The 12,324-nt window shown below is 39.9% G+C and overlaps 2 protein-coding genes across 2 annotated transcripts; one reads left to right on the plus strand and one right to left on the minus strand.

Annotated features, from left to right (window-relative positions):
- Positions 1-2,745: 2,745 nt before the first annotated feature.
- On the minus strand, positions 2,746-6,077 carry si:ch73-281n10.2 (uncharacterized protein LOC561719 homolog). The gene is made up of 6 exons (XM_038693360.1): positions 5,920-6,077; positions 4,786-4,815; positions 4,076-4,105; positions 3,930-3,968; positions 3,692-3,814; positions 2,746-3,600 (listed from the first exon to the last, which is right to left on the minus strand). The coding sequence occupies exons 1-6, from the start codon at positions 5,932-5,934 to the stop codon at positions 3,529-3,531; spliced, it is 309 nt and encodes a 102-aa protein (XP_038549288.1). The 5' UTR covers positions 5,935-6,077; the 3' UTR covers positions 2,746-3,528.
- Positions 6,078-6,614: 537 nt separating this feature from the next.
- On the plus strand, positions 6,615-9,526 carry get1 (guided entry of tail-anchored proteins factor 1). Its single transcript, XM_038693359.1, has 5 exons — positions 6,615-6,766; positions 7,159-7,324; positions 8,496-8,563; positions 8,741-8,855; positions 9,124-9,526. The coding sequence occupies exons 1-5, from the start codon at positions 6,677-6,679 to the stop codon at positions 9,195-9,197; spliced, it is 513 nt and encodes a 170-aa protein (XP_038549287.1). The 5' UTR covers positions 6,615-6,676; the 3' UTR covers positions 9,198-9,526.
- Positions 9,527-12,324: the final 2,798 nt, after the last annotated feature.

A 12,324-nucleotide genomic window follows, 5' to 3' on the forward strand; every position in this document is an offset into this window, starting at 1 on the left:
AACACCATGAGCGAACGGTCGCCCCCTTTATACTGACCAAGGTCGCGAGTTCTGCACATGACGTCATACGTAATGGTTGCCAATTTGCTTCACCGATCACTTGATTGATAAATTTCGCTTCATCACTTTTGTAAAATTTGCAACCCAGTCCTCTAGGGGTCGGGAGAAAGGCACTGTAATATCGTCACTGACTTTCTTTCTTTGTAAGAGGAGTTTTATTGTGCCCAGGAAAATCATATAGTTTTTTGTGTGTTTTATTTGAGTATTCATACATTACTTATCCTAGAGGTTGGGGCAGAGGGTCCCAAGCTGCAGTGGTGGAAGGTAACCAGGTACATTTATTCATGTATTGTAGACCTCAAATTTCAGGTACTTGTACTTTGCTTGAGTCTTTTCTTTTCATGCCACTTTCTACTTCTACTCCACTACCATTCAGAGGTAAATCACTTTTTACTCCACTACATTTATCTGACAACTTTAAGTTACTTTACAAATTAAAAGTTTGGCATACAAAACATATGGGCTTACAAAATATGATGTTTCGCATTACTTAAACTACCCACGAGTATATACAAGTACAGCTGAAACAATTTGTCAATTAATCTATTTGTTGATTAATGACAATAATCATTAGTTGCAGTCTTATGCAAAATAGTTAAATAAATGTTTCATCCAATAACCCCAAACTGACATGCAGAAAACCTAGAGCTAGGTAGTATTCCATTATAAGAGTTCTGGTTTCAGGGTCTCTGTGAAAAAAGCTGCCATCTAGTCTGCTGTGTGCACTTAATTTTGATGGTTAAATTAACATGTTAATTTGGCCATGAGGTCAGGACAACCCAAGGGGCAGGGCCACAAGATGATTAAAAGAAATTCTGTTACACAAAATTATTTTTGAGCATTGAGGTTCATTCTTGCCCTTAGAAACATATATCTGTGATTCTAAACTTAAAGTTCACTTCAGTCGCTGAAAAAGGCTACAGTTGAAAGCTCCAGAAAAATGGTAAATGGACTGTACTTGTTTTGCACCTTTCTCGTCTTCTGACCACTCAAAGTGCTTTACACTACACCACATTTACACACACAACATTTACACCATGATGACAGTGGCTACCATGCAAAGTGCCAACTGCTCATCAGAAACTGAAAACTTATACATTCACACACAAGGTACAAGATAAATTTATTTATAATTTTACAGTAGGGTTGTATGACATTTGCAGTCTCCTTTTTTTCTACTATCAAAAGCAAATGTTAGACAAAAATTATATATATTATATATTTTGCATTGTCACGGCCTGGGAAAGAAGCTGCTCTGAAGTCTGGTGGTAAGTAAATACTTCTGCATCTCTTGCCAGACAGCAGCAGGGTGAACAGGTTGTGGCTGGTATCCTTTGGGCTGTGCTCTGCACCTCACCTCACCGATATCATTCTTGCTCAGTAGCTGGGTAAAATGATCTTTTGAGCGTTTTTTTATCACCTGCTGCAGAGCCCTCCTGTCCTGGGCCATGCACATCCTGTGCCAGTCGGTGATGTTCCAGTCAGGATGCTTTCTATTGCTCCTAATTAATAGGAATGTGGCATGGGAATTTTGCCTTCTTAAACTTCCTTAATTTCTTAAGCCATTTCTGAGTTTTCTTTACCAGCATGGAGATGTGAGATTAACATGTCACAGACCGATGCCACAGCTATTGGGAGCAATTTGGGGTTCAGTATTTTACCACTGACCTTCTGATTAGTGGATGACCCGCTCTACCTTCTGAGGCACAGCTGCCACGAAAAGCTCTCACGTCATCAAAAGCTCATGTCCAACTAAGGGCCATGATCTGTAACGATGGGTCACAAGGTTGGAAAGCTCTGATGATATTGTTGATAGCCAATAATACCACTGTTAAATATATTTGTGCGTAGTGTGTTGCACTGAAAGGATCTGACTTTGTTGCCTATTTTAAACTGATATTTTCTTCTGGTCTCCATTTATTACTAAAAATTTATTCTAGATTTTCACAGGGCATAGCCCCTGAGATGAACCAGAATGGTAGTCAACATACAAGATTGTAATCTGGATTAGCAAACTGGTAAAGCAGGCAACTGCCCAGCTTCACTGTGTGGCAAGTGTTTGTGGTAATTAATTGTAACTTTGGAAATATGGGAAGATGCTCTTTAGCGCAATATCAAGTGACCTAAGAACTGCAAGGCAGAACCTGCTTTAGTAGCTGATTTTAAGACAGTCCAATTCTAGTTTCAAGATCTTCATTATTTCATCAGATATGCTTACATGATGCGTATTCCGAAATGAACTCTATTTCAAAGCCGTATGGGCCCCCAGGCATATTAATCCAGCCACGTTATTGATGCTTTGCATGGTTTTATAAGACAAACATCCCATTTCCTGGGTATGCTTCACCTTAAAAATGTTAACATACTGTACTTTGCATTTGTTTGCATTATAGTATACATTTAACATCTTATTTTGGACATGCACATTCGTGGAGTTAAAAAAACATTTTGAACTATGCTAAAGCACACATTTTACCATTACCTACCAGTAAAACTGTATTTATATGAATATACCTCAAATGGGCATTTAACATATCCAGCCTTCTTTTTAGGTTATTGCCAAGGATTTGGGAAGTGGTTTAAAATACCTACAATAATTAATTTTAGGTAACAAAAGGTCCATCTGAACTAGTGCTTTCAACACTGTATGGTGGAGGTAATACATCATTGATGAGAAACAATTTAACATTTAAGTAATTCCCACTTTAATTGGCATTTTATACCATTCATTACAAAAGGAAACTTTTTTTTAATTTTTTTTTTTAATACAAAAAAAAGGAGGAAACTGTACATTTGTAGAGAAATCCCCAAACCACTATGGCTACATCCACAAATTTTCAACATATCCATTTTGTTGACCGAGTGAAAATACCATGAGAAATATTGCATTTTGTTAAGCACATCTGAGAATATTAATATAACAATTTAACTGTATTTAAATCGTTGACTACCATCACTGACTGCATAAAAAAATAAAAATTGTCCAACCCATTCTAGTACATGAACATGATTAAAGTGAACGCTGCGAGCCAGACTTCGCATAGAACACAAATCTCAAACGATCAATCATCCTATTCGCTATCAAACACATAGCATTATGATGGATTCCATTCCCAAATAGTACAGGTTACAAAATGCATCAAGAATGTCTCAGGTAAACTCTCCCGGTTCAACATCAAATTCCTGATATGAACATGAATGCATGTCATATAGAAAACTACAGCCTACAAGCAATATAAGAAGCCAGAGAGAAACGAGCACAATGAAAAACAAAAAAACCCCAACATGACTGAAACTTTCCCTTCACAGAAGCCATGAAATTGAATGGAATTAGTATTTTTTAAAATGCATTTCAGCATCCCTAAAAACATTGCCGTCTTATGAAAAATAGTAGATAAAAATAATCTCTGCATTGTACAAGAAAGGAGGTATGGGGAGCATTGGCAAGTTAGTTTCGGGGTGGCACTACTACTCCGCTGCCTTTTCCTCCTCGTCAGCCTCTTCCTGCTTTCCGTCTGCCTCATCTGCTGCTGCAGCTGGCTGAAGGATGGAGAAAAACATGCTTTAACATTTTGATTCTCTTAACATTGCTATAGTGCAAGTTTCACATGGAGAGGCAAAATTGTAATACCTCCTCAGCTTTGTCCTCTCCATTTTCTGCAGGAGCCTCTTCTTTCTCTGCTTGAGGTTCTTCTTTCTTCTCCTCTGGCTTGGCCTTTGCTGCTTCTTTCACCTTTTTGTTCTTGGGAGGTGCCTACCATGTCAAATACAAACCATACAGCATGAAAGGCACCATCTACTGCACATAATGAGATCAAAACAGTGCATTTTAAGTGAACAGTGCTTTTGTGCATGATTTTTCCTTTTACCTTCGTCTTTTCTGGCTGTGGTTTTGGCTCTGTCTCTCTCTGTAAGACAATAGGAGGGAAAAAAATGATGCCAACATAATACGCATAGTAACAAAATATGCACTGATTTTATTAAAATGTTGTGGTCTTGGCTTTGTAGAACTTACGTCTGACAACCTTTGAGACTTCCTCCTTGGCTGAAGAAAAACACAAGATGTTAATGTAGGCATTTGCAAGTATTAAAACGTCAACATGTAAGTAGGGAACAAAAGGTTACTCAATGTGTGGAGGGTGCTATGAGCACAAGAGGGAAAGTAACGAGTGCGTTTCCACATACAACCATTTATTCACCGGTTAAGAACGTCTATTAAACAATCCCTATGTCTCCTTCACCTGCATGAACTGAATTAAAGTCACTCAGACGAGAGTGGATCTTTAAATAAGTACATTTGAGATTTAGTTGTTGTAGACGAACAAATGTAATGCTGCACTGATGTACTTTACTGTCATCTTGGGAGCGAAGGTGAAACATTGTCTTGTAGTATGTGTTGAAAAATATTGTGTAAATAAAAGACCAATTTGGGCTTCATATCTAGCCAGCGCCCCCTACTGGTTGAGGAGCTCCTAAAACCCAACAGACTGACCAAGTTTGGATCATAACTTGAACATTTAGACCAACTGATTAACGTGGCCATCCTTACTACCACAGGTTCCACCTTACAAGATAAAAACTGGACTGTGCTACCTAAAGCCATCATGCATCAACCAAGACCTTCTTTGTCTTGGACTGAAAGTAGAACATAATGTTCATTTGGGTGCCATTTGAGGTGTAAACATCCGTTTGAGTCAGTTTGTGTGTGAATACTTGAATACTAACCTCTGCACTTGCATCTGCGTCAACGGTAGACTGAGAAAGAGAGAGAGAGAGTGAAAATTAAAAAGCCAGGAACAAAAACCATTCATGGGTACGCTAAAGTGGGTGTGTAATGCAAAGGGGGGATGGGCACCTCTCCCTCCCCTTAAGTCACAAAGAAATTATGCAATCTAAAAGTGGGGAGGGGAGACCGACACGTTTCTACAGTGACTAAAAAAGCCCCTGCCTGTTCTAGTTTATTCCCGCCAAGCACTGTGGTGTATCATTTAGAGACAGATGTGTTAAGTAAGCATGGTGCTCTAGCTACTTTAAGAAGGAAGTAGGGTCGCCCCACCTCCACATGCGCATCCATACATCGACACAATCAATCGGCTTTTTTGTTTCCAACGTGACTGAAGATCAGCCTTGTTCCACAAAACTTCTGACATGATTATACTGGCTTCAGTTAAAACGACCAGACGTGTCGCTGTCTTTTCGAGGATATATGAGCTGCCATGACGCGCTTAAAGAAAAGACCGAACACCTCAAGGATGACGCTCTCCAGTTTTACATTGCGTACAGAAAGAGGTCAAAATATCAATGTGAGCTGCAAATCCGCACATAACAACTCGACATAAAGAACGTGAAAACTGCTGCCCTTTTAATAACGTGTAAGACACACAGTAAATTCAGTTATCAAAAGGCAATTACGGAAGGAATTTCCTTGAAATGGCAACCTGTTCGTCGACGGTGGTTCCACCTCTTTGTTTGATCTCAGCGCGCAAGTTTAGACAAATCATGACTAAACCACAGCCAGACGTACATTTAGCAGCTCCAACACAAGAGTGTTCGCTTTAGACGACACAATACCGCTGGCAAACTTGTTCGATGTGGAAGCATGTTTGGCTCTGCCAAGTAAAAAGGCGCCACTTCCCTGTATTAACAGGGTGGACACGACGGACCTGAGCACAGCCAAGGTGGACTAAATGCATGTACATGGACACGCTGCAGCGAGTATTTCTAACGTTACATTACAGGTCGTGCAGTGCGAACAGGCACATTGTAGCGAAACAGAAATACAGCCTATGCATTTTTAACTAATGACAATAAATCTACTGTATGTATCACATTTCACATAATATACACATTTTAACTTACTTTTTTCCTTCCCATTGTTGCTTATGTTGTGCAGCAGAGATAAAAGAATAGCACGAGCGTTTACAGTTTAGGAAACTAAATGAGTCAGTCCTACACCTCCTGAACAGTCTGTAAGTTAACATAAACGCCCGACCAGTACTAGAACTAGCTCAAACCGGATTGGATCCCCCTCTCGGTATATTTTATCCCTTATCCTACCAACCTACCAGAAGGAGTTACCCCCCGCCCCTTGCTTCCAGTGATTGGCTTTGAGGTCGAGGCAGCACATTTTTGAACCATAACATTTTACCTGTGTGGGCAGGATTGCATGCCAATCACTGCACCCGGCCGTCTCTCGCTTTTTAATCACGGGCTGTTCCCAGGGTGTGTGCAAGATGTGGAAAATACATGGCAACCATCTGTTTTAATGCGTTAAATAAGAATATAGATGAATAAACATAATATATAAACAAGCATGCCAAGTCTTCAAATGTTGCATTTCCGCACTGTGTGATCTCTATGTCTTTACGATTGTTGACGTGCATGCATAGTCTACCTATATTACCGTCTGGAAACGACACACTTCACTAAAGCATATTTGACTATAATTCTTATGATAAACATATTAAACTAAATAAGTTAATTGGTGTTGTAAACACACAAATAAATAGCCTTCGTGTACATTTAGCTGTTAGCAGCACAACCTGAATGGCCTCATTATTGTGTAAGTGCGCTGTGGAGCGCTGCAGCGCCACAGCTGCAACAAGGAGGAACAAACATGGCGGCCGGGTATGCGTGGTTCCTTGTGCTGGGGTCGGTTTTTCTGTGCAATCTCATGAAAACACTCCTGCCGACCATATCCTCTTTCGTAAGTAGGGGGTGTTTGCCTTGAAGATACACGCTATAACTTTATGTTAGGGCAATTCCTGTTGCCTGATCTCACAGACGGTACTGTATTACTGTAAATTAAAGCTAATGGATAATGCTAGTCGGATAGCTAGCTAGCAGCAATGTAAATTGTTCTGCTAGTCAGGGGGGTGGGGTCCCGGTATATTTTCTACACATAATAAGGGGGAAACATTTTAGTGTTGCACCATTGTTCAAATGTAAATAGTCGACTGTGGCGTTAACCATGTGTAACTGTGAACACTAAAAACTGAAATTGAGCCTGTGCGTCCATAACGTTAGACAATAGTTTAATTTACATTTTAGATTCTTTCTGTTTTTCAGTAATAACTTTGCCTTTTTCTTTATTTCAAGCTCTCAAAGATGGTGCAGAAAGATGCTGAGCAGGAGAGTGAGATGAGGGCTGAAATCCAGGAGATGAAGAAGGAGCAGTCCTCAATTAGCATGATGGATGAGTTTGCTAGATATGCCAGATTGGAGCGCAAAATCAACAAGATGACAGACAAGCTGAAAACACACGGTGAGAGACAGATGTAATTACTGTGAGTGACCTAGGAAGGACAATTTGATGGGACCCCCAAAACAAAGTCCAATACTATAATTCAATTCAAATTAGCTTTATTGGCATGAATGTGTAACAACAACATTGCCAAAGCATCATACATACAACATAAGAACAATCAACCCCATACATTTCATACTAAATAGCACCAGAGTGCCTTTAAGAAGCTTCAATTCACATTAAACTAACAACAGCAGGGAAGCAACACTACAGCAGCACTACAAATTATGTCCTCTAAATACCAATCAGCCTTTCTTTGACAGTTTCAACAATCATTTAAAACAAGCGTTCAAAAGAGAGCGTTTATTGCAGGGCTGTTGTTTTATTTTGCTGTTCCTGTTGTTTAGTCCACCCTAGGTGTAGTGTAAACAAATGCTTCTCAGTCACTTTTACTGCAAAAAGCACATAATGTACTTTCCACACCTGCGCATGTCTACTACAGCAGATTCACACATTAAAACCCCCAACCACAGGAAGTGGCAGGAGGTCTTGGATAACATGAGTGTTCAGTGGGAACAGCTGCTGCCTGTTGCTGTTCTTCATTCTCAGCCTCAGGATTATCTTGTGCACAAACAGGAAGTGTCTAAACAGAATTGCAGTACGATACACATGCACAGCAGAGCGAGCAAAGGATGTTTCAGATTGTTTCCGCGGTGATATATTATTTGTACACAGTCAGTTTTAAACCTCCAATGACCATGCTATACAGCTCATGGTGTACTCTAAATGACTTTAATGAATACCAAACAATCACTTATTTCTGACTCCCAAACAGCTGACTTATAGTCTCTACAGTTGTGTTCATTAAGGGGAACTCTCCACTCTGAATGAAAAGTATCTTTAGGAAATGATCCAAAACACAAACTTTACTTTATGTAGCGTATTGATATTTCTTATATTTTTTTATACACAGAATACCTCACAGAGAATGCACTGTTACCCTATGACTGACTGAAAACATTAATTGAGGCTGTACAAAAATAGGTGCTTCAGACCTCTGAATTGCTGATTTTTCTTTTCAGTGACCTTGAGTAATGAAGGAATTCAACCTCATAAGATAAAAGGCACTGGCGTAGTATTAAAGAACCTGAATATTAACTAACCGTTATGTATTTCTTCACTTTTGCAGTGAAATCAAGGACAGCACAACAGGCCAAAATGAAATGGGTTGTGAACATTGTCTTTTATATTCTGCAGGTAGGTGGAAATTATAAGTAGAAGCATTTAATTGTATATTCTAATGTAATTATGAGACCCACCCAGAGAGCGGCTTCAGTACCAAAAATCGAAGCCTCCAGTTAATGCTATTTAAGTACTTCACTGAATGCTAGTAAAATGCCTATTATATACCAACATATTTCTTTTATTTGTCAGGCTGCTGTGATGATCTCCTTGATATGGAAGTATTACTCTGATCCAGTGACAGTGGTCCCCAGTAAATGGATAGCCCCCGTGGAGCGCCTTGTGGCCTTCCCAACAGGAGTGGCAGGTAATTAATCTGTTTTTCATATTTGATAACTGAGACTATAATTTAGGACTCATCCATAATAATATACTACATGTTGGACATTTTTTTGTAAAACACCACTCCTTTTGTTTAGATGGAATATTTTTGTACTGATTCAGACAAAATGCGGATATATATATATATATTCCATTCCATATAAAAACACTATGCTATTCTTTCCCTCTCTTAAAACTGTCATTAAGCCCAAGCTGTTGATCCATTAATTGATCGAGCTGTTCTTTTCCTTCAGGTGGAGTGGGAATCACATGCTGGTTGGTGGTTTGCAACAAAGTAGTTACACTGGGTCTCCATGCCGTCAGCTAGACTCCAGCTGAGTTAAATGCACTTCTTTTCTAACTTATTGATCAACATTTTGATGATGGAAGCCCCAGTTTGTTTGTTTTTTTTGTCATTTTTTGTGTCAGCTGCTTCAGGTCAACCTGTATAAATGCAGTGCATTTTAGCGTTGACTGTTTCATATTTCAACATAGTGTTTTGTTAATGTTGAATATTGGTATTTTTTGTTTTGATGATTTTGTATTAATTATATTAAGTTAATTGTGAGGATGGTCTGACTGAATATTATTTCAAAACATGATGCGGAAATGTTGAAATGCCTTTTTAAAGGAAAGATAATAAAAGAAAAGCTTTTATTTGTTGTAATGTCATAAATTGGGAATTCACTAGCAAAAAGAAGTCAAGTATTTTTCTTTAAGTAGAATTGTAATGGATGAAGAACTGTAGATGGATCACAATGATCCCATGCAGCTCTAAAGTAAAAAATATATATATTTAGAGAAATACTTTAGTATGGGAACATCAGTCTGCTGCCACTACAGTCAAAACTCCCTTGTCCACTTTTCCTCTCGGTCTGGCAGCTGGAAAGTACAGATGGATCTGAAACTTTACCCTCAGCAATTCAGTAAATTTACTTGTACCAAAGGTCTCTTCATCAGCTTTCTCTTTCTGTTTTGAACTGCTCTTTACTCACACTGAGGGCTGGCCACTCCACCTTTGCTGGATTTCCCATCTCGTAGACAAAGTTCATTACCCGCACCATGAGGGTCTCCGCCCTCACAGGGTTCTTGGTGCTTTCACTGGGATTCAAATCTGCCCTGCTGTAATAGATTGTTTGTAAATGTAGTTGCGCCTGATTTTGGAAAGGCTGTATGCTTTCCTCTTAGGTTCAGGTGCATTTGGAGACTTTTCCTGAAATGTAGGACACCTTGTTCCTCTGTTTTCTGCTCTTCCTCTAACACCCCTGGGGCCTCGGATACCTCCTTTTCTTCTGCACAATCTCCCTCAGTTAGATGTTTTGGGCTCTCTTCTGACTATTGTGTTCACTGGTGTCTGAAAACAAATATTTTCGTTCATTTTAGAAAGGTTCTGAATGACCCTAGGACAAAACACATGCAAGTTTGCTGTTTCTTTGTTTGCATATCCTCTTTGTGGATTAGTACCTCCTACGCTTTTTTTCTTTCAGCAACTTTGCATGTGTGCATTGCCAGTTCTGTTATTTTACTATTATGCTGTATATTTGAAGTTAAGTGCTCACCTGCACATGCCTCAGTATCCTCTTGGTGCTTCTCCTCAAATATGACATTTGCAGAAACCTCCGTCTCTGGATTTTCTGTTACCAAAGACTCCTGCAATGTGTTTTAAGGACAGTGACATGATACACAGGCTCTATTAGTGCCTCTCATCTTAAATGATTTTGGGGTATAACATAAATGACCAAAAACATATAGATCGGAAAAGTCTGCAGAGGTAAGAAAATGTCCTACCGTCCTAGAGTACTTTCAGCATGAATCAACAATTAAACTAGTAAATGATGGCAAAGGGGTGAAAACAACCTGAAAATATACCCAGTTCAGAGAGCTCACCTTCTCTTCCAGTCTCTTCAGTCTCAGTATATTGTAACTCCCGAAGACTTGCAGCCTTGGTAGGGAGAAGGGCCAACCCATCTGTTTGAAACTTCTTGCTTTCTCTGCCTGTAAATCAGTCTTACAGAAGTCTTACAAATTAGTTTGCCAAAGTGAGTGCCAGTAGCTTGTTATGTTTGTATAACTTTTGTTGGTGAATCCTTTTTGGAATCTGTTGGAGTATATATTGCGTGTTTCCAGTGTCTCTCTCTCTCTCTAATATCAGCTATCTCCCTTGCACGAGCAACTAATGCAACCATGTGACCAGTTAGTTTGGAATATATCAAGATATATCTACAGTGAGGAAAATAAGTATTTGAACACCCTGCTATTTTGCAAGTTCTCCCACTTAGAAATCATGGAGGGGTCTAATATTGTCATCGTAGGTGCATGTCCACTGTGAGAGACATAATCTAAAAAAAGAAAATCCAGAAATCACAATGTATGATTTTTTAACTATTTATTTGTATGATACAGCTGCAAATAAGTATTTGAACACCTGTCTATCAGCTAGAATTCTGACTCTCAAAGACCTGTTAGTCTGCCTTCAAAATGTCCACCTCCACTCCATTTATTATCCTAAATTAGATGCACCTGTTTGAGGTCGTTAGCTGCATAAAGACACCTGTCCACCCCATACAATCAGTAAGAATCCAACTACTAACATGGCCAAGACCAAAGAGCTGTCCAAAGACACTAGAGACAAAATTGTACACCTCCACAAGGCTGGAAAGGGCTACGGGGAAATTGCCAAGCAGCTTGGTGAAAAAAGGTCCACTGTTGGAGCAATCATTAGAAAATGGAAGAAGCTAAATATGACTGTCAATCTCCCTCGGACTGGGGCTCCATGCAAGATCTCACCTCGTGGGGTCTCAATGATCCTAAGAAAGGTGAGAAATCAGCCCAGAACTACACGGGTGGAGCTGGTCAATGACCTGAAAAGAGCCGGGACCACCGTTTCCAAGGTTACTGTTGGTAATACACTAAGACGTCATGGTTTGAAATCACGCATGGCACGGAAGGTTCCCCTGCTTAAACCAGCACATGTCAAGGCCCGTCTTCAGTTTGCCAATGACCATTTGGATGATCCAGAGGAGTCATGGGAGAAAGTCATGTGGTCAGATTAGACCAAAATAGAACTTTTTGGTCATAATTCCACTAACCGTGTTTGGAGGAAGAAGAATGATGAGTACCATCCCAAGAACACCATCCCTACTGTGAAGCATGGGGGTGGTAGCATCAGGCTTTGGGGGTGTTTTTCTGCACATGGGACAGGGCGACTGCACTGTATTAAGGAGAGGATGACCGGGGCCATGTATTGCCAGATTTTGGGGAACAACCTCCTTCCCTCAGTTAGAGCATTGAAGATGGGTCGAGGCCGGGTCTTCCAACATGACAATGACCCGAAGCACACAGCCAGGATAACCAACGAGTGGCTCTGTAAGAAGCATATCAAGGTTCTGGCGTGGCCTAGCCAGTCTCCAGACCTAAACCCAATAGAGAATCTTTGGAGGGAGCTCAAACTCCGT

Source organism: Micropterus salmoides, unplaced genomic scaffold (assembly GCF_014851395.1).
Source record: "Micropterus salmoides isolate LMB-PRFRI ecotype aquatic unplaced genomic scaffold, ASM1485139v1 Ms_hic_scaffold_3, whole genome shotgun sequence".
NCBI lineage: Eukaryota > Metazoa > Chordata > Actinopteri > Centrarchiformes > Centrarchidae > Micropterus > Micropterus salmoides.